A 23003-nucleotide genomic window follows, 5' to 3' on the forward strand; every position below is an offset into this window, starting at 1 on the left:
TTGGTGCATTCAGCATGTCAATACCTCTCACAAATACAAGTAGTGAAGTCAATCTCTCCTCCACTTTGAGCCAGGAGAGATTGACATGCATATTGTTCATGTTTGCTCTCTGTGTACATCCAAGGGCCAGCCGTGCTGCCCTGTTCTGAGACAATAGCAATTTTCCTAAGTCTCTTTTTGTGGCACCTGACCACACGACTGAACAGTAGTCCAGATGCGACAAAACTAGGGCCTGTAGGACCTGCCTTGTTGATAGTGCTGTTAAGAAGGTAGAGTAGCGCTTTATTATGGACAGACTTCTCCCCATCTTAGCTACTGTTGTATCAATATGTTTTGACCATGACAGTTTACAATCCAGGGTTACTCCAAGCAGTTTAGTCACCTCAACTTGCTCAATTCCCACATTATTTATTACAAGATTTAGTTGAGGTTTAGGGTTTAGTGAATGATTTGTCCCACATACAATGCTTTTAGTTTTAGAAATATTTAGGACTATCTTATTCCTTGCCACCCATTCTGAAACTAACTGCAGCTCTTTGTTAAGTGTTGCAGTAATTTCACTCGCTGTAGTAGCTGACGTGTATAGTGTTGAGTCATCCGCATACATAGACACACTGGCTTTACTCAAAGCCAGTGGCATGTCAGTAGTAAAGATTGAAAAAGGTAAGGGGCCTAGACAGCTAACATGGATGATTCTACCTGGATTATGTTGGAGAAGCTTCCATTAAAGAACACCCTCTGTGTTCTGTTAGACAGGTACAGTGGGGAAAAAAAGTATTTAGTCAGCCACCAATTGTGCAAGTTCTCCCACTTAAAAAGATGAGAGAGGCCTGTAATTTTCATCATAGGTACACGTCAACTATGACAGACAAAATGAGGAAAAAAAATCCAGAAAATCACATTGTAGGATTTTTAATGAATTTATTTGCAAATTATGGTGGAAAATAAGTATTTGGTCACCTACAAACAAGCAAGATTTCTGGCTCTCACAGACCTGTAACTTCTTCTTTAAGAGGCTCCTCTGTCCTCCACTCGTTACCTGTATTAATGGCACCTGTTTGAACTTGTTATCAGTATAAAAGACACCTGTCCACAACCTCAAACAGTCACACTCCAAACTCCACTATGGCCAAGACCAAAGAGCTGTCAAAGGACACCAGAAACAAAATTGTAGACCTGCACCAGGCTGGGAAGACTGAATCTGCAATAGGTAAGCAGCTTGGTTTGAAGAAATCAACTGTGGGAGCAATTATTAGGAAATGGAAGACATACAAGACCACTGATAATCTCCCTCGATCTGGGGCTCCACGCAAGATCTCACCCCGTGGGGTCAAAATGATCACAAGAACGGTGAGCAAAAATCCCAGAACCACACGGGGGACCTAGTGAATGACCTGCAGAGAGCTGGGACCAAAGTAACAAAGCCTACCATCAGTAACACACTACGCTGCCAGGGACTCAAATCCTGCAGTACAGACGTGTCCCCCTGCTTAAGCCAGTACATGTCCAGGCCCATCTGAAGTTTGCTAGAGCGCATTTGGATGATCCAGAAGAGGATTGGGAGAATGTCAGATGAAACCAAAATATAACTTTTTGGTAAAAACTCAACTCGTCGTGTTTGGAGGACAAAGAATGCTGAGTTGCATCCAAAGAACACCATACCTACTGTGAAGCATGGGGGGTGGAAACATCATGCTTTGGGGCTGTTTTTTCTGCAAAGGGACCAGGACGACTGATCCGTGTAAAGGAAAGAATGAATGGGGCCATGTATCATGAGATTTTGAGTGAAAACCTCCTTCCATCAGCAAGGGCATTGAAGATGAAACGTGGCTGGGTCTTTCAGCATGACAATGATCCCAAACACACCGCCCGGGCAACGAAGGAGTGGCTTCGTAAGAAGCATTTCAAGGTCCTGGAGTGGCCTAGCCAGTCTCCAGATCTCAACCCCATAGAAAATCTTTGGCGGGAGTTGAAAGTCCGTATTGCCCAGCGACAGCCCCAAAACATCACTGCTCTAGAGGAGATCTGCATGGAGGAATGGGCCAAAATACCAGCAACAGTGTGTGAAAACCTTGTGAAGACTTACAGAAAACGTTTGACCTGTGTCATTGCCAACAAAGGGTATATAACAAAGTATTAAGAAACTTTTGTTATTGACCAAATACTTATTTTCCACCATAATTTGCAAATAAATTCATAAAAAATCCTACAATGTGATTTTCTGGATTTTTTTTCCTCATTTTGTCTGTCATCGTTGACGTGTACCTATGATGAAAATTACAGGCCTCTCTCATCTTTTTAAGTGGGAGAACTTGCACAATTGGTGGCTGACTAAATACTTTTTTCCCCCACTGTAACTCTGTATCCACAGTATAGCAGGGGGTGTAAAGCCAAAACACATACACTTTTCCAGCCGCAGACTATGATCAGTAATGTCAAAAGCTGCACTGAAGTCTAACAAAACAGCCCCCACTACCTTTTTATCATCAGTTTCTCTCAGCCAATCATCAGTCATTTGTTTAAGTGCTGTGCTTGTTGAATGTCCGTCCCTATAATCATGCTGAAAGTCTGTTGTCAATTAGTTCACTGTAAAATAGCATTGTATCTGGTCAAACACAGAGGGTTGGTAACAGGCTGATTGGTCGGCTATTTGAGCCAGTAAAGGGGGCTTTACTATTCTTAGGTAGCGGAATGACTTTAGCTTCCCTCCAGGCCTGCACTTTCTAGTAGGCTTAAATTGAAAATATGGCAAATAGGAGTGGCAATATCGTCCGCTATTGTCCTCAGTAATTTTCCATCCAGATTGTCAGACCCTGGTGGCTTGTCATTGTTGATAGACAGCAATACATTTTTCACCTCTTCCACACTCACTTTAAGGAATTCAAAATTACAATGCTTGTCTTTCATAATTTGGTCAGATATACAGTACCAGTCAAAAGCTTTAGAACACCTACTCATTCAAGGGTTTTTCTTTATTTTACTATTTTTTACTTTGTAGAATAATAGTGAAGACATCAAAACTATAAAATAACACATTTGGTATCATGTAGTAAACAAAAAAAAATTAAACAAATCAAAATATATTTTATATTTGAGATTCTTCAAATAGCCACTCTTTGCCTTGATGACAGCTTTGCACACTCTTGGCATTCTCTCAACCAGCTTCATGAGGTAGTCACCTGGAAGCCATTTCAATTAACAGGTGTGCCTTCTTAAAAGCTAATTTGTGGAATTTCTTTCCTTCTTAATGCGTTTGAGCCAATCAGTTGTGTTGTGACAAGGTGGGGGGGTATACAGAAGATAGCCCTATTTGGTAAAAGACCAAGTCCATATTATGGCAAGAACAGCTCAAGTAAGCAAAGAGAAACAACAGTCCATCATTAGTTTAAGACATGAAGGTCAGTCAATACTGAACATTTCAAGAACTTTGAAAGTTTCTTCAACAGCAGTCACAAAAACCATCAAGAGCTATGATGAAACGTGCTCTCACGAGGACCACCACAGGAATGGAAGACCCAAAGTTACCTCTGCTGCAGAGGATAAGTTCATTAGAGTTACCAGCCTCAGAAATTGCAGCCCAAATAAATGCTTCACAGAGTTCAAGTAACAGACACATCTCAACATCAACTGTTCAGAGGAGACTGTGTGAATCAGGCCTTCATGTTCGAATTGTTGCAAAGAAACCACTACTAAAGGACACCAATAATAAGAAGAGACTTGCTTGTTCCAAGAAACATGAGCAATGGACATTAGACCGGTGGAAATTTGTCCTTTGGTCTGGAGTCCAAATTTGAGATTTTTGGTTCCAACCGCCGTGGCATTGTGAGATGCGGTGTGGGTGAACGGATGATCTCTGCATGTGTGGTTCCCACCATGAAGCATGGAGGAGGAGGTGTTATGGTGTGGGGGTGCTTTGCTGTTGACACTGTCTGTGATTTATTTTGAATTCAAGGCACACTTAACCAGAATGGCTACCACAGCATTCTGCAGTGATACGCCATCCCATCTGGTTTGGACTTAGTGGGGCTATCATTTGTTTTTCAACAGGACAATGACCCAACACAACTCCAGGCTGTGTAAGGGCTATTTGACCAAGAAGGAGAGTGATGGAGTGCTGCATCAGATGACCTGGCCTCCACAATCCCCCGACCTCAACCCAATTGAGAGGTTTGGGATGAGTCGGACGGCAGAGTGAAGGAAAAGCAGCCAACAAGTGCTCAGCATATGCGGGAACTCCTTCAAGACTGTTGGAAAAGCATTCCAGGTGAAGCTGGTTGATACCAAGAGTGTGCAAAGCTGTCATCAAGGCAAAGGGTGGCTACTTGAAGAATCTAAAATATAAAATATATTTTGATTTGTGTAACACTGTTTTGGTTACTACATGTTTCCATATGTGTTATTTCATAGTTTTGATGTCTTCACTATTATTCTACAATGTAGAAAATAGTAAAAATAAAGAAAAACTTTGGAATGAGTAGGTGTGTCCAAACTTTTGACAGGTACTGTACTTGGATGTGTTGTGTCAGCATTTGTTGCTGGCATGTCATGCCTAAATTTGCTAATCTTGCCAATGAAAAATCATTAAAGTAGTTGGCAATATCAGTGGGTTTTGTGATGAATGAGCCATCTGATTTAAAAAAAAAAAAAAAAAAACATTTGAAGGTGCTCCAAAGCTTTTTCTATAATTCTTTATGTCATTTATCTTTGTTTCATAGTGTCGTTTCTTCTTCTTTTTATTCAGTTTAGTCACGATTTCTCAATTTGCAGTACGTTTGCCAATCGGTTGTGCAGCCAGACTTATTTGCCATTCCTTTTGCCTCATCCCTCTCAACCATACAATTTTTCAATTCCTCATCAATCCACAGGGATTTAACAGTTTTTACAGTCATTTTCTTAATGGGTGCATGCTTATTAGTAACTGGAATAAGCAATTTCAGAAATGTGTCAAGTGCAGTTTCTGGTTGCTCCTCATTACACACCACGGACCAACAAATATTATTTACATCAACAACATAGGAATCACTACAAAACGTATTGTATGACCTCTTATACACTATATTAGGCCCAGCCTTTGGAACTTTGGTTTTCCTAGATATGGCTACTATATTGTGATCACTACATCTGATGGATCTGGATACTGCTTTAAAGCACATTTCTCCAGCATTAGTAAAGATGTGATCAATACATGTTGATGATTTCATTCCTGTGCTGTTTGTAACTACTAGTGATAGGGGTATAGAAGGATAGTGATATATAGAGTGATATTAGCGGTATTTATGCATAGTCCCTTTAACTCTAAATACATGTACATATTACTTCAACTACCTCAACTAGCCGGTGCCCCCGCACATTGACTCTGCACCGGTACCCCCCTGTATATATAGCCTCCCTACTGTTATTTTATTTTAGCTCTTTTTTTCTCAACACTTTTTTTTGTTGTTGTTTTATTCTACTTTTTTGTCAAAAAATAAATGCACTGTTGGTTAAGGGCTGTAAGTAAGCATTTCACGGTAATGTCTGCACCTGTTGTATTCGGCGCACGTGGCCAATATTTTTTTTTTATTTGATTTGAGATATAGGATAGAGTGATAATTAAAGGAATATAAGTAAATAGTGATAGAGGTATGGAGTGATAGAGGTATGGAGTGATAGAGGTATGGAGTGATAGAGGTATAGAGTGATAGAGGTATAGAGTGATAGAGGTATGGAGTGATAGAGGTATGGAGTGATAGAGGTATGGAGTGATAGAGGTATGGAGTGATAGAGGTATGGAGTGATAGAGGTATGGAGTGATAGAGGTATGGAGTGATAGAGGTATGGAGTGATAGGCTGAGGTATGGAGTGATAGAGGTATGGAGTGATAGAGGTATGGAGTGATAGAGGTATGGAGTGATAGAGGTATGGAGTGATAGAGGTATGGAGTGATAGAGGTATGGAGTGATAGAGGTATGGAGTGATAGAGGTATGGAGTGATAGAGGTATGGAGTGATAGAGGTATGGAGTGATAGAGGTATGGAGTGATAGAGGTATGGAGTGATAGAGGTATGGAGTGATAGAGGTATGGAGTGATAGGCTGAGGTATGGAGTGATAGAGGTATGGAGTGATAGAGGTATGGAGTGATAGAGGTATGGAGTGATAGAGGTATGGAGTGATAGAGGTATGGAGTGATAGAGGTATGGAGTGATAGAGGTATGGAGTGATAGAGGTATGGAGTGATAGAGGTATGGAGTGATAGAGGTATGGAGTGATAGAGGTATGGAGTGATAGAGGTATGGAGTGATAGGCTGAGGTATGGAGTGATAGAGGTATAGAGTGATAGAGGTATGGAGTGATAGAGGTATGGAAGTGATAGAGGTATGGAGTGATAGAGGTATGGAGTGATAGAGGTATGGAGTGATAGAGGTATGGAGTGATAGAGGTATGGAGTGATAGAGGTATGGAGTGATAGAGGTATGGAGTGATAGAGGTATGGAGTGATAGAGGTATGGAGTGATAGGCTGAGGTATAGAGTGATAGAGGTATGGAGTGATAGAGGTATGGAGTGATAGAGGTATGGAGTGATAGAGGTATGGAGTGATAGAGGTATGGAGTGATAGAGGTATGGAGTGATAGAGGTATGGAGTGATAGAGGTATGGAGTGATAGAGGTATGGAGTGATAGAGGTATGGAGTGATAGAGGTATGGAGTGATAGAGGTATGGAGTGATAGAGGTATGGAGTGATAGAGGTATGGAGTGATAGAGGTATGGAGTGATAGAGGTATGGAGTGATAGAGGTATGGAGTGATAGGCTGAGGTATGGAGTGATAGAGGTATAGAGTGATAGAGGTATGGAGTGATAGAGGTATGGAGTGATAGAGGTATGGAGTGATAGAGGTATGGAGTGATAGAGGTATAGAGTGATAGAGGTATGGAGTGATAGAGGTATGGAGTGATAGAGGTATAGAGTGATAGAGGTATGGAGTGATAGGCTGAGGTATGGAATGATAGGGGTATGGAGTGATAGAGGTATAGAGTGATAGAGGTATGGAGTGATAGAGGTATGGAGTGATAGAGGTATAGAGTGATAGAGGTATGGAGTGATAGGCTGAGGTATGGAGTGATAGAGGTATGGAGTGACAGGGGTATGGAGTGATAGAGGTATGGAGTGATAGAGGTATGGAGTGATAGAGGTATGGAGTGATAGAGGTATAGAGTGATAGAGGTATGGAGTGATAGGCTGAGGTATGGAGTGATAGAGGTATGGAGTGACAGGGGTATGGAGTGATAGAGGTATGGAGTGATAGAGGTATGGAGTGATAGAGGTATGGAGTGATAGAGGTATGGAGTGATAGAGGTATGGAGTGATAGAGGTATGGAGTGATAGAGGTATGGAGTGATAGGCTGAGGTATGGAGTGATAGAGGTATAGAGTGATAGAGGTATGGAGTGATAGAGGTATGGAGTGATAGAGGTATGGAGTGATAGAGGTATGGAGTGATAGAGGTATGGAGTGATAGAGGTATGGAGTGATAGAGGTATAGAGTGATAGAGGTATGGAGTGATAGAGGTATGGAGTGATAGAGGTATAGAGTGATAGAGGTATGGAGTGATAGGCTGAGGTATGGAGTGATAGAGGTATGGAGTGATAGAGGTATGGAGTGATAGAGGTATAGAGTGATAGAGGTATGGAGTGATAGGCTGAGGTATGGAGTGATAGAGGTATGGAGTGACAGGGGTATGGAGTGATAGAGGTATGGAGTGATAGAGGTATGGAGTGATAGGCTGAGGTATGGAGTGATAGAGGTATGGAGTGACAGGGGTATGGAGTGATAGAGGTATGGAGTGATAGAGGTATAGAGTGATAGAGGTATGGAGTGATAGAGGTATAGAGTGATAGAGGTATGGAGTGACAGGCTGAGGTATGGAGTGATAGGGGTATGGAGTGATAGAGGTATAGAGTGATAGAGGTATGGAGTGATAGAGGTATGGAGTGATAGAGGTATAGAGTGATAGATAGGAGTGATAGGCTGAGGTATGGAGTGATAGAGGTATGGAGTGACAGGGGTATGGAGTGATAGAGGTATGGAGTGATAGAGGTATGGAGTGATAGGGGTATGGAGTGATAGAGGTATGGAGTGATAGGCTGAGGTATGGAGTGATAGAGGTATGGAGTGATAGAGGTATGGAGTGATAGAGGTATGGAGTGATAGAGGTATAGAGTGATAGAGGTATGGAGTGATAGAGGTATGGAGTGATAGAGGTATAGAGTGATAGAGGTATGGAGTGATAGAGGTATGGAGTGATAGAGGTATGGAGTGATAGAGGTATGGAGTGATAGAGGTATAGAGTGATAGAGGTATGGAGTGATAGAGGTATTTAGTGATAGAGGTATAGAGTGATAGAGGTATAGAGTGATAGAGGTATGGAGTGATAGAGGTATAGAGTGATAGAGGTATGGAGTGATAGAGGTATAGAGTGATAGAGGTATGGAGTGATAGAGGTATGGAGTGATAGAGGTATGGAGTGATAGAGGGATAGAGTGATAGAGGTATGGAGTGATAGAGGTATGGAGTGATAGAGGTATGGAGTGATAGAGGTATGGAGTGATAGAGGTATAGAGTGATAGAGGTATGGAGTGATAGAGGTATGGAGTGATAGAGGTATAGAGTGATAGAGGTATGGAGTGATAGAGGTATGGAGTGATAGAGGTATGGAGTGATATAGGTATGGAGTGATAGAGGTATGGAGTGATAGAGGTATGGAGTGATAGAGGGATAGAGTGATAGAGGTATGGAATGATAGAGGTATGGAGTGATAGAGGTATGGAGTGATAGAGGTATGGAGTGATAGAGGTATAGAGTGATAGAGGTATGGAGTGATAGAGGTATGGAGTGATAGAGGTATAGAGTGATAGAGGTATGGAGTGATAGAGGTATGGAGTGATAGAGGTATGGAGTGATATAGGTATGGAGTGATAGAGGTATGGAGTGATAGAGGTATGGAGTGATAGAGGTATGGAGTGATAGAGGTATAGAGTGATAGAGGTATGGAGTGATAGAGGTATAGAGTGATAGAGGTATGGAGTGATAGAGGTATGGAGTGATAGAGGTATGGAGTGATAGAGTGATAGAGGTATGGAGTGATAGAGGTATAGAGTGATAGAGGTATGGAGTGATAGAGGTATGGAGTGATAGAGGTATGGAGTGATAGAGGTATGGAGTGATAGAGGTATAGAGTGATAGAGGTATGGAGTGATAGAGGTATAGAGTGATAGAGGTATGGAGTGATAGAGGTATGGAGTGATAGAGGTATAGAGTGATAGAGGTATAGAGTGATAGAGGTATGGAGTGATAGAGGTATGGAGTGATAGAGGTATGGAGTGATAGAGGTATGGAGTGATAGAGGTATGGAGTGATAGGCTGAGGTATGGAGTGATAGAGGTATGGAGTGATAGAGGTATGGAGTGATAGAGGTATGGAGTGATAGAGGTATGGAGTGATAGAGGTATGGAGTGATAGAGGTATGGAGTGATAGAGGTATAGAGTGATAGAGGTATGGAGTGATAGAGGTATGGAGTGATAGAGGTATAGAGTGATAGAGGTATGGAGTGATAGGCTGAGGTATGGAGTGATAGAGGTATGGAGTGATAGAGGTATGGAGTGATAGAGGTATAGAGTGATAGAGGTATGGAGTGATAGGCTGAGGTATGGAGTGATAGAGGTATGGAGTGACAGGGGTATGGAGTGATAGAGGTATGGAGTGATAGGCTGAGGTATGGAGTGATATAGGTATGGAGTGACAGGGGTATAGAGTGATAGAGGTATGGAGTGATAGAGGTATGGAGTGATAGAGGTATGGAGTGATAGAGGTATGGAGTGATAGGGGTATGGAGTGATAGAGGTATGGAGTGATAGAGGTATGGAGTGATAGGGGTATGGAGTGATAGGCTGAGGTATGGAGTGATAGAGGTATGGAGTGACAGGGGTATGGAGTGATAGAGGTATGGAGTGATAGAGGTATAGAGTGATAGAGGTATGGAGTGATAGAGGTATGGAGTGATAGAGGTATAGAGTGATAGAGGTATGGAGTATTAGAGGTATGGAGTGATAGGGGTATGGAGTGATAGAGGTATGGAGTGATAGAGGTATGGAGTGATAGAGGTATGGAGTGATAGAGGTATAGAGTGATAGAGGTATGGAGTGATAGGCTGAGGTATGGAGTGATAGGGGTATGGAGTGATAGAGGTATAGAGTGATAGAGGTATGGAGTGATAGAGGTATGGAGTGATAGAGGTATAGAGTGATAGAGGTATGGAGTGATAGGCTGAGGTATGGAGTGATAGAGGTATGGAGTGACAGGGGTATGGAGTGATAGAGGTATGGAGTGATAGAGGTATGGAGTGATAGAGGTATGGAGTGATAGAGGTATGGAGTGATAGAGGTATGGAGTGATTGAGGTATGGAGTGATAGAGGTATGGAGTGATAGGCTGAGGTATGGAGTGATAGAGGTATAGAGTGATAGAGGTATGGAGTGATAGAGGTATGGAGTGATAGAGGTATGGAGTGATAGAGGTATGGAGTGATAGAGGTATGGAGTGATAGAGGTATGGAGTGATAGAGGTATAGAGTGATAGAGGTATGGAGTGATAGAGGTATGGAGTGATAGAGGTATAGAGTGATAGAGGTATGGAGTGATAGGCTGAGGTATGGAGTGATAGAGGTATGGAGTGATAGAGGTATAGAGTGATAGAGGTATGGAGTGATAGAGGTATGGAGTGATAGAGGTATAGAGTGATAGAGGTATAGAGTGATAGAGGTATAGAGTGATAGAGGTATAGAGTGATAGAGGTATGGAGTGATAGGCTGAGGTATGGAGTGATAGAGGTATGGAGTGATAGAGGTATGGAGTGATAGAGGTATAGAGTGATAGAGGTATGGAGTGATAGGCTGAGGTATGGAGTGATAGAGGTATGGAGTGACAGGGGTATGGAGTGATAGAGGTATGGAGTGATAGGCTGAGGTATGGAGTGATAGAGGTATGGAGTGACAGGGGTATAGAGTGATAGAGGTATGGAGTGATAGAGGTATGGAGTGATAGAGGTATGGAGTGATAGAGGTATGGAGTGATAGGGGTATGGAGTGATAGAGGTATGGAGTGATAGAGGTATGGAGTGATAGAGGTATGGAGTGATAGGCTGAGGTATGGAGTGATAGAGGTATGGAGTGACAGGGGTATGGAGTGATAGAGGTATGGAGTGATAGAGGTATAGAGTGATAGAGGTATGGAGTGATAGAGGTATGGAGTGATAGAGGTATAGAGTGATAGAGGTATGGAGTGATAGAGGTATGGAGTGATAGGGGTATGGAGTGATAGAGGTATGGAGTGATAGAGGTATGGAGTGATAGAGGTATGGAGTGATAGAGGTATAGAGTGATAGAGGTATGGAGTGATAGGCTGAGGTATGGAGTGATAGGGGTATGGAGTGATAGAGGTATAGAGTGATAGAGGTATGGAGTGATAGAGGTATGGAGTGATAGAGGTATAGAGTGATAGGCTGAGGTATGGAGTGATAGAGGTATGGAGTGACAGGGGTATGGAGTGATAGAGGTATGGAGTGATAGAGGTATGGAGTGATAGGGGTATGGAGTGATAGAGGTATGGAGTGATAGAGGTATGGAGTGATAGAGGTATGGAGTGATAGAGGTATAGAGTGATAGAGGTATGGAGTGATAGAGGTATGGAGTGATAGAGGTATGGAGTGATAGAGGTATGGAGTGATAGAGGTATGGAGTGATAGAGGTATGGATGATAGAGGTATAGAGTGATAGAGGTATAGAGTGATAGAGGTATGGAGTGATAGAGGTATGGAGTGATAGAGGTATGGAGTGATAGAGGTATAGAGTGATAGAGGTATGGAGTGATAGAGGTATAGAGTGATAGAGGTATAGAGTGATAGAGGTATGGAGTGATAGAGGTATGGAGTGATAGAGGTATGGAGTGATAGAGGTATGGAGTGATAGAGGTATGGAGTGATAGAGGTATGGAGTGATAGAGGTATGGAGTGATAGAGGTATGGAGTGATAGAGGTATGGAGTGATAGAGGTATGGAGTGATAGAGGTATGGAGTGATAGAGGTATGGAGTGATAGAGGTATGGAGTGATAGAGGTATGGAGTGATAGAGGTATGGAGTGATAGGCTGGGGTATGGGAGTGATAGAGGTATGGAGTGATAGAGTGATAGAGGTATGGAGTGATAGGCTGAGGTATGGAGTGATAGAGGTATGGAGTGATAGAGGTATGGAGTGATAGAGGTATGGAGTGATAGAGGTATGGAGTGATAGAGGTATGGAGTGATAGGCTGAGGTATGGAGTGATAGAGGTATGGAGTGATAGAGGTATGGAGTGATAGAGGTATGGAGTGATAGAGGTATGGAGTGATAGAGGTATGGAGTGATAGAGGTATGGAGTGATAGAGGTATAGAGTGATAGAGGTATGGAGTGATAGAGGTATGGAGTGATAGAGGTATGGAGTGATAGAGGTATGGAGTGATAGAGGTATAGAGTGATAGAGGTATGGAGTGATAGAGGTATGGAGTGATAGAGGTATAGAGTGATAGAGGTATAGAGTGATAGAGGTATGGAGTGATAGAGGTATGGAGTGATAGAGGTATGGAGTGATAGAGGTATGGAGTGATAGAGGTATGGAGTGATAGAGGTATGGAGTGATAGGTTGAGGTATGGAGTGATAGAGGTATGGAGTGATAGAGGTATGGCGTGATAGAGGTATGGAGTGATAGAGGTATGGAGTGATAGAGGTATGGAGTGATAGAGGTATGGAGTGATAGAGGTATGGAGTGATAGAGGTATGGAGTGATAGAGGTATGGAGTGATAGAGGTATGGAGTGATAGAGGTATAGAGTGATAGAGGTATGGAGTGATAGAGGTATAGAGGGATGGAGTGATAGAGGTATGGAGTGATAGAGGTATGGAGTGATAGAGGTATGGAGTGATAGAGGTATGGAGTGATAGAGGTATGGAGTGATAGAGGTATGGAGTGATAGAGGTATGGAGTGATAGAGGTATAGAGTGATAGAGGTATGGAGTGATAGAGGTATGGAGTGATAGAGGTATGGAGTGATAGAGGTATGGAGTGATAGAGGTATGGAGTGATAGGCTGAGGTATGGAGTGATAGAGGTATGGAGTGATAGAGGTATGGAGTGATAGAGGTATGGAGTGATAGAGGTATGGAGTGATAGAGGTATGGAGTGATAGAGGTATGGAGTGATAGAGGTATAGAGTGATAGAGGTATGGAGTGATAGAGGTATGGAGTGATAGAGGTATGGAGTGATAGGTTGAGGTATGGAGTGATAGGGGTATGGAGTGATAGAGGTATGGAGTGATAGAGGTATGGAGTGATAGAGGTATGGAGTGATAGAGGTATGGAGTGATAGAGGTATGGAGTGATAGAGGTATGGAGTGATAGAGGTATGGAGTGATAGAGGTATGGAGTGATAGAGGTATGGAGTGATAGAGGTATGGAGTGATAGAGGTATAGAGTGATAGAGGTATGGAGTGATAGAGGTATAGAGTGATAGAGGTATAGAGTGATAGAGGTATGGAGTGATAGAGGTATGGAGTGATAGAGGTATGGAGTGATAGAGGTATGGAGTGATAGGCTGAGGTATGGATTGATAGAGGTATGGAGTGATAGAGGTATGGAGTGATAGAGGTATGGAGTGATAGAGGTATGGAGTGATAGAGGTATTTTATTTTTATTTTTTTATTTTTTTATTTTTTATTTTTTATTTCACCTTTATTTAACCAGGTAAGCCAGTTGAGAACAGGTTCTCATTTACAACTGCGACCTGGCCAAGATAAAGCAAAGTAGTGCAATAAAAACAACACAGAGTTACATATGGGGTAAAAAAAAAACATAAAGTCAGAAATACAACAGAAAATATATATTCAGTGTGTGCAAATGTAGCAAGTTATGGAGGTAAGGCAATAAATAGGCTATAGTGCAGAATAATTACAATAGTATTAACACTGGAATGCTAGATGTGCAAGAGATTATGTGCAAATAGAGATACTGGGGTGCAAAAGAGCAAATTAAATAACAATATAGGGATGAGGTAGTTGGGTGGGCTAATTTCAGATGGGCTGTGTACAGGTGCAGTGATCGGTAAGGTGCTCTGACAACTGATGCTTAAAGTTATTGGGGAGATAAGAGTCTCCAGCTTCAGAGATTTTTGCAATTCGTTCCAGTCATTGGCAGCAGAGAACTGGAAGGAATGGCGGCCAAAGGAGGTGTTGGCTTTGGGAATGACCAGTGAGATATACCTGCTGGAGCGCAGACTGCGGGTGGGTGCTGCTATGGTGACCAATGAGTTAAGATAAGGCGGGGATTTGCCTAGCAGTGATTTATAGATGGCCTGGAGCCAGTGGGTTTGACGACGAACATGTAGTGAGGACCAGCCAACAAGAGCGTACAGGTCACAGTGGTGGGTAGTGTATGGGGCTTTGGAGACAAAACGGATGGCACTGTGATAGACTACATCCAATTTGCTGAGTAGAGTGTTGGAGGCTATTTTGTAAATGACATCGCCGAAGTCAAGGATCGGTAGGATAGTCAGATTTACGAGGGCATGTTTGGCAGCATGAGTGAAGGAGGCTTTGTTGCGAAATAGGAAGCCGATTCTAGATTTAACTTTGGATTGGAGATTCTTTATGTGAGTCTGGAAGTTGAGTTTACAGTCTAACCAGACACCTAGATATTTGTAGTTGTCCACATACTCTAGGTCAGACCCGTCGAGAGTGGTGATTCTAGTCGGGTGGGCAGGTGCTAGCAGCGTTCGATTGAAAAGCATGCATTTAGTTTTACTAGTGTTTAAGAGCAGTTGAAGGCTGCTCTTAAGGTATGGAGTGGAGTGATAGAGGTATGGAGTGATAGAGGTATGGAGTGATAGAGGTATGGAGTGATAGAGGTATGGAGTGATAGGCTGAGGTATGGAGTGATAGAGGTATGGAGTGATAGAGGTATGGAGTGATAGAGGTATGGAGTGATAGGCTGAGGTATGGAGTGATAGAGGTATGGAGTGATAGAGGTATGGAGTGATAGAGGTATGGAGTGATAGAGGTATGGAGTGATAGAGGTATGGAGTGATAGAGGTATGGAGTGATAGAGGTATGGAGTGATAGAGGTATGGAGTGATAGAGGTATGGAGTGATAGAGGTATGGAGTGATAGAGGTATGGAGTGATAGAGGTATGGAGTGATAGGGGTATGGAGTGATAGGCTGAGGTATGGAGTGATAGAGGTATGGAGTGATAGAGGTATGGAGTGATAGAGGTATTGAGTGATAGAGGTATAGAGGTATGGAGTGATAGAGGTATGGAGTGATAGAGGTATGGAGTGATAGAGGTATAGAGGTATGGAGTGATAGAGGTATGGAGTGATAGAGGTATGGAGTGATAGGGGTATGGAGTGATAGAGGTATGGAGTGATAGAGGTATGGAGTGATAGGATAATTGAGGGTAAAAAAGGAAAGTGTGATAGTGACAGTACCATCATTAGAACGACGGACACGTTGATCATGTATCCTGGCAACCGATCCTCCAAGGTCAACGACTCTGGCTCCCTCTGCCAGAGAAACACACACACACACTATTTAGCAGACGTTTAGCAACTACTATCGTTAATAAAGCTACTAAAGCTAGATCAGCCGTTAGCGTTCTCAATTCGAGATATTAGCTGATGTAAGAAGGGCTATATAAAATAAAATTGATTGATTGATTGATCACAGTAACCATGGTGAAAACGGCTAGATTACAGTAACTACCATGGTGAATACATCTAGATCACAGTAACCATGGTTATTACAGCTAGATCACAGTAACCAGGGTGAATACAGCTAGATCACAGTAACCATGGGTAATACAGCTAGATCACAGTAACCATGGTGAAAACGGCTAGATTACAGTAACCAGGGTGAATACAGCCAGATCACAGTAACCAGGGTGAATACAGCTAGATCAAGTAACCAGTGTGAATACAGCTACATCACAGTAACCATGGGTAATACAGCTAGATCACAGTAACCAGGGTGAATACAGACAGATCACAGTAACCATGGTTATTACAGCTAGATCACAGTAACCAGGGTGATTACAGCCAGATCACACTAACCATGGGTAATACAGCTAGATCACAGTAACCATGGTTATTACAGCTAGATCACAGTAACCATGGTTGTTACAGCTAGATCACAGTAACCAGGGGTAATACAGCTAGATCACAGTAACCATGGGTAATACAGCTAGATCACAGTAACCAGGGTGAATACAGCCAGATCACAGTAACCATGGGGAATACAGCTAGATCACAGTAACCATGGTTATTACAGCTAGATCACAGTAACCAGGGTGAATACAGCCAGATCACAGTAACCATGGTTATTACAGCTAGATCACAGTAACCATGGTTATTACAGCTAGATCACAGTAACCAGGGTGAATACAGCTAGATAACATTAACCATGGTTATTACAGCTAGATCACAGTAACCAGTGTGAATACAGCTAGATCACAGTAACCATGGGTAATACAGCTAGATCACAGTAACAATGGTTATTACAGCTAGATCACAGTAACCATGGGTAATACAGCTAGATCACAGTAACCATGGGGAATACAGCTAGATCACAGTAACCATGGGTAATACAGCTAGACCACAGTAACCATGGGGAATACAGCTAGATCACAGTAACCAGGGTGAATACAGCTAGATCACAGTAACCAGGGTGAATACAGCCAGATCACAGTAACCATGGTTATTACAGCTAGATCACAGTAACCATGGTTATTACAGCTAGATCACAGTAACCAGGGTGATTACAGCCAGATCACACTAACCATGGGTAATACAGCTAGATCACAGTAACCATGGTTATTACAGCTAGATCACAGTAACCATGGTTGTTACAGCTAGATCACAGTAACCAGGGGTAATACAGCTAGATCACAGTAACCATGGGTAATACAGCTAGATCACAGTAACCAGGGTGAATACAGCCAGATCACAGTAACCATGGGGAATACAGCTAGATCACAGTAACCATGGTTATTACAGCTAGATCACAGTAACCAGGGTGAATACAGCCAGATCACAGTAACCATGGTTATTACAGCTAGATCACAGTAACCATGGTTATTACAGCTAGATCACAGTAACCAGGGTGAATACAGCTAGATAACATTAACCATGGTTATTACAGCTAGATCACAGTAACCAGTGTGAATACAGCTAGATCACAGTAACCATGGGTAATACAGCTAGATCACAGTAACAATGGTTATTACAGCTAGATCACAGTAACCATGGGTAATACAGCTAGATCACAGTAACCATGGGGAATACAGCTAGATCACAGTAACCATGGGTAATACAGCTAGACCACAGTAACCATGGGGAATACAGCTAGATCACAGTAACCAGGGTGAATACAGCTAGATCACAGTAACCAGGGTGAATACAGCCAGATCACAGTAACCATGGTTATTACAGCTAGATCACAGTAACCATGGTTATTACAGCTAGATCACAGTAACCAGGGTGAATACAGCTAGATAACAGTAACCATGGTTATTACAGCTAGATCACAGTAACCAGTGTGAATACAGCTAGATCACAGTAACCATGGGTAATACAGCTACATCACAATAACCATGGTTATTACAGCTAGATCACAGTAACCATGGGTAATACAGCTAGATCACAGTAACCAGGGTGAATACAGCTAGATCACAGTAACCAGGGTGAAAACAGCTAGATCACAGTAACCAGGGTGAAAACAGCTGGATCACATTAAACATGGTTGATACAAGTAGAGCATTGTAACCAGGGTGAATTCAGCTAGATCACAGTAACTACCATGGTTAATACAGCTAGATCACACTAACCAGGGTGAATACAGCCAGATCACAGTAACCAGGGTGAATACCGGTAGAGCACTCTAACCAGAGTGAATACAGCCGGATCACAGTAACTACCATGATGAATACAGCTAGATCACAGTAACCATGGTGAATACAGCTAGATCACAGTAACCATGGTGAACCAGGTTGAAGATGGCACCGACGAAGATGGCGGCCTCGCGACTAGCTCTTAGGAAACGTTGTGTTATTTAGTTTTTTTATGTATTATTTTTGACATTATTAGCTCAGAAGGTGTTTGGTATCATTACATACAGCCGGGAAAAACTATTGGATCTCAGAGTGGCGGTAACTCACCAGCATTACGACCAGGAATACGACTTTCCCAAAGCAGATCCTTTGTTTGCACTACCCAGGGCAATTTAATTGATTCCAGCGGCTGACCCAAAACATCGCCGGCAGAGGAGAGGCACTCGGAGCACACCACCCACCGCTTCCAAGTATATAACTCGCTAATGTTCTGTCTTTGGATAACAAGGTCGACGAGCTCAGGCCAAGGATGTATTTCCAGAGAGACATCGGGGCCTGTAACATACTTTGTTTTGCGGAAACATGGCTCTCTCTGGATATTCTGTCGAAATCGTTCCAGCCAGATGGGTTCTCAGTTCAACGTGCAGACAGAAATAAATATCTCTCCTGGAAGCAGAAGGGTGGAGGTGTGTGTTTCATGATTAATGACTCATTATATAGTTGTAGTAACACACAGGAACTCGAGTCCTTCTGTTCACCTGACCTAGAATACCTCACAATCAAATGCCGACCGTATTATCTCCCAAGAGAATTCTCTTTGGTTATAGTCACGGCCGTGTATATCCCCCCTCAAGCCGATACCACGACGGCCCTCAAAGAACTTCACTGGACCTTATGCAAACAAGAAACCACATATCCTGAGGCTGCATTTATTGTAGCCTGGGATTTTAACAAAGCACATTTGAGGACTAGGCTGCCGAAGTTCTATCAACATATCGACTGTTGTACTCAGGCTGCTAAAATTCTCGACCATTGCTATTCGAACTTCCGGGATGGTTATAAGGCCCTCCCCCGCCCTCCTTTCGGCAAATCTGACCACGTCTCCATTTTGTTCCTCCCTTCCTATAGGCAGAAACTCAAACAGGAAGTACCCGTGCTAAGTACTATTCAACGCTGGTCTGACCAATCGGAATCCACGCTTCAAGATTGTTTTGATAATGCGGACTGGGATATGTTCCGGGTAGCTTGCAAAAATAATTTAGACGAATACACTGAAACAGTGACTGAGTTGTGCCCACTGTGAATATTAAAACCTACCCTAACCAGAAACCATGGATAGATGGCAGCATTCGCGCAAAACTGAAAGCGCAAACCACCGCATTTATCCATGGCAAGGTGACTGGGAATATGGCAGAATACAAACAGTGTAGCTACTCACTCCGCAAGTCAATTAAACAGGCAAAACATCAGTATAGAGACAAAGTGGAGTCGCAATTCAACGGCTCAGACACGAGACGTATGTGGCAGGGCCTACAGACAATCGCGGACTACAAAAGGAAAACCAGCCACGTCGCCGACATCGACATCTTGCTTCCGGACAAGCTAAACACCTTATTTGCCCACTTTGAGGATAACACAGTGCCACCGACGCGTATCCCACTACCAAGGCCTGTTCACCCCGCTATCATCGAGAAGGTGAGGTCAGCACAGGTGCATCAAAGCTGGGACCGAGAGACTGAAAAACAGCTTTGAGGCTGCTGCTGCCAATTGAAATCACTGGCCACTTTAAGAAATGGAACACTAGTCACTTTAATAATGTTTACATATCTTGCATTACTCATCTCATATGTCTATACTGCATTCTATAATATTTTACTGTATTTTAGTACATGCCGCTCTGTCATGCATATATTCTAAATTCTGTTCCTTTCTTAGATTTGTGTGTATTGGGTATGTGTTGTGAAATTGTTAGATATTACTTGTTAGATATTACTGCACTGTCGGAGCTAGAAGCACAAGCATTTCGCTACACCCGCTATAACATCTGCTAAACATGTGTATGTGACGAATAAAAGTTTATTTTATTTTATTTTATTTACAGCTAGATTGCAGTAACCAGGGTGAATAAAGCTAGATAACAGCAACCATGGTGAATACAGCCAGAGCACTGTAACCATGGTGAATCCAGTTCGATCACAGTAACTTCCATGGTGAATACTGACAGAGTTATGGATACATTCATACTGACAGGGTTATGGTTAGACTCATACTGACAGGGTTAGACTCATACTGACAGGGTTAGACTCATACTGACAGGGTTATGGTTAGACTCATACTGACAGGGTTATGGTTAGACTCATACTGACAGGGTAATGGTTAGACTCATACTGACAGGGTAATGGTTAGACTCATACTGACAGGGTTAGACTCATACTGACAGGGTTATGGTTAGACTCATACTGACAGGGTTATGGTTAGACTCATACTGACAGGGTAATGGTTAGACTCATACTGACAGGGTAATGGTTAGACTCATACTGACTTGGTAATGGTTAGACTCATACTGACAGGGTTATGGTTAGACTCATACTGACAGGGTTAGACTCATACTGACAGGGTTAGACTCATACTGACAGGGTTAGACTCATACTGACAGGGTTATGGTTAGACTCATACTGACAGGGTAATGGTTAGACTCATACTGACAGGGTTATGGTTAGACTCATACTGACAGGGTTATGGTTAGACTCATACTGACAGGGTTATGGTTAGACTCATACTGACAGGGTAATGGTTAGACTCATACTGACAGGGTAATGGTTAGACTCATACTGACAGGGTTATGGTTAGACTCATACTGACAGGGTAATGGTTAGACTCATACTGACATGGTTATGGTTAGACTCATACTGACAGGGTAATGGTTAGACTCATACTGACAGGGTAATGGTTAGACTCATACTGACAGGGTTATGGTTAGACTCATACTGACAGGGTAATGGTTAGACTCATACTGACAGGGTTATGGTTAGACTCATACTGACAGGGTAATGGTTAGACTCATACCGACAGGGTAATGGTTAGACTCATACTGACTTGGTAATGGTTAGACTCATACTGACAGGGTAATGGTTAGACTCATACTGACAGGGTAATGGTTAGACTCATACTGACAGGGTAATGGTTAGACTCATACTGACAGGGTTAGACTCATACTGACAGGGTAATGGTTAGACTCATACTGACAGGGTAATGGTTAGACTCATACTGACAGGGTTAGACTCATACTGACAGGGTTATGGTTTGACTCATACTGACAGGGTAATGGTTAGACTCATACTGACAGGGTTAGACTCATACTGACAGGGTAATGGTTAGACTCATACTGACAGGGTAATGGTTAGACTCATACTGACAGGGTAATGGTTAGACTCATACTGACAGGGTTAGACTCATACTGACAGGGTAATGGTTAGACTCATACTGACAGGGTAATGGTTAGACTCATACTGACAGGGTTATGGTTAGACTCATACTGACAGGGTAATGGTTAGACTCATACTGACAGGGTTAGACTCATACTGACAGGGTAATGGTTAGACTCATACTGACAGGGTTATGGTTAGACTCATACTGACAGGGTTATGGTTAGACTCATATTGACAGGGTAATGGTTAGACTCATACTGACAGGGTAATGGTTAGACTCATACTGACAGGGTTATGGTTAGACTCATACTGACAGGGTAATGGTTAGACTCATACTGACAGGGTTATGGTTAGACTCATACTGACAGGGTAATGGTTAGACTCATACTGACAGGGTAATGGTTAGACTCATACTGACAGGGTTATGGTTAGACTCATACTGACAGGGTAATGGTTAGACTCATACTGACAGGGTTATGGTTAGACTCATACTGACAGGGTAATGGTTAGACTCATACTGACTTGGTAATGGTTAGACTCATACTGACAGGGTTATGGTTAGACTCATACTGACAGGGTAATGGTTAGACTCATACTGACAGGGTAATGGTTAGACTCATACTGACAGGGTTATGGTTAGACTCATACTGACAGGGTAATGGTTAGACTCATACTGACAGGGTAATGGTTAGACTCATACTGACTTGGTAATGGTTAGACTCATACTGACAGGGTAATGGTTAGACTCATACTGACAGGGTAATGGTTAGACTCATACTGACAGGGTAATGGTTAGACTCATACTGACAGGGTTATGGTTAGACTCATACTGACAGGGTTAGACTCATACTGACAGGGTAATGGTTAGACTCATACTGACAGGGTAATGGTTAGACTCATACTGACAGGGTTATGGTTAGACTCATACTGACAGGGTTAGACTCATACTGACAGGGTAATGGTTAGACTCATACTGACAGGGTAATGGTTAGACTCATACTGACAGGGTTATGGTTAGACTCATACTGACAGGGTTATGGTTAGACTCATACTGACAGGGTTATGGTTTGACTCATACTGACAGGGTAATGGTTAGACTCATACTGACAGGGTTAGACTCATACTGACAGGGTTATGGTTAGACTCATACTGACAGGGTAATGGTTAGACTCATACTGACAGGGTTATGGTTAGACTCATACTGACAGGGTAATGGTTAGACTCATACTGACAGGGTAATGGTTAGACTCATACTGACAGGGTAATGGTTAGAGTCATACTGACAGGGTTATGGTTAGACTCATACTGACAGGGTAATGGTTAGACTCATACTGACAGGGTTATGGTTAGACTCATACTGACAGGGTAATGGTTAGACTCATACTGACAGGGTAATGGTTACACTCATACTGACAGGGTTATGGTTAGACTCATACTGACAGGGTAATCATGTGCCTGTTTACAGAAAGCTTCAACATCTCTCTAGCTAGTCTACCTTCTCTCTCTCTATATATAATCTGACCTAATCTGAGGAAGGTAAGCAGCTTTTGGCTAAACCAACCAGAGCAGAGCAGGGGTTCACACACGCTCACAAACACACAGGTTTCTTTTTCTAAACTGCTGTTTAGCCTT

At 42.5% G+C, this 23003-nt stretch overlaps 1 protein-coding gene across 1 annotated transcript in view; it reads right to left on the reverse strand.

Annotated features, from left to right (window-relative positions):
• Positions 1-23003, reverse strand: part of LOC121555626 (anoctamin-1-like) — a 252274-nt gene that overhangs the window by 93509 nt on the left and 135762 nt on the right. The window contains exon 16 of the mRNA XM_045215172.1: positions 15548-15622. Coding sequence (XP_045071107.1) covers positions 15548-15622 — 75 coding nt within the window. The remainder of the gene's footprint in view (positions 1-15547; positions 15623-23003) is intronic.

This window comes from Coregonus clupeaformis, unplaced genomic scaffold (assembly GCF_020615455.1).
Source record: "Coregonus clupeaformis isolate EN_2021a unplaced genomic scaffold, ASM2061545v1 scaf0384, whole genome shotgun sequence".
In the NCBI taxonomy this organism is placed as follows: Eukaryota; Metazoa; Chordata; class Actinopteri; order Salmoniformes; family Salmonidae; genus Coregonus; species Coregonus clupeaformis.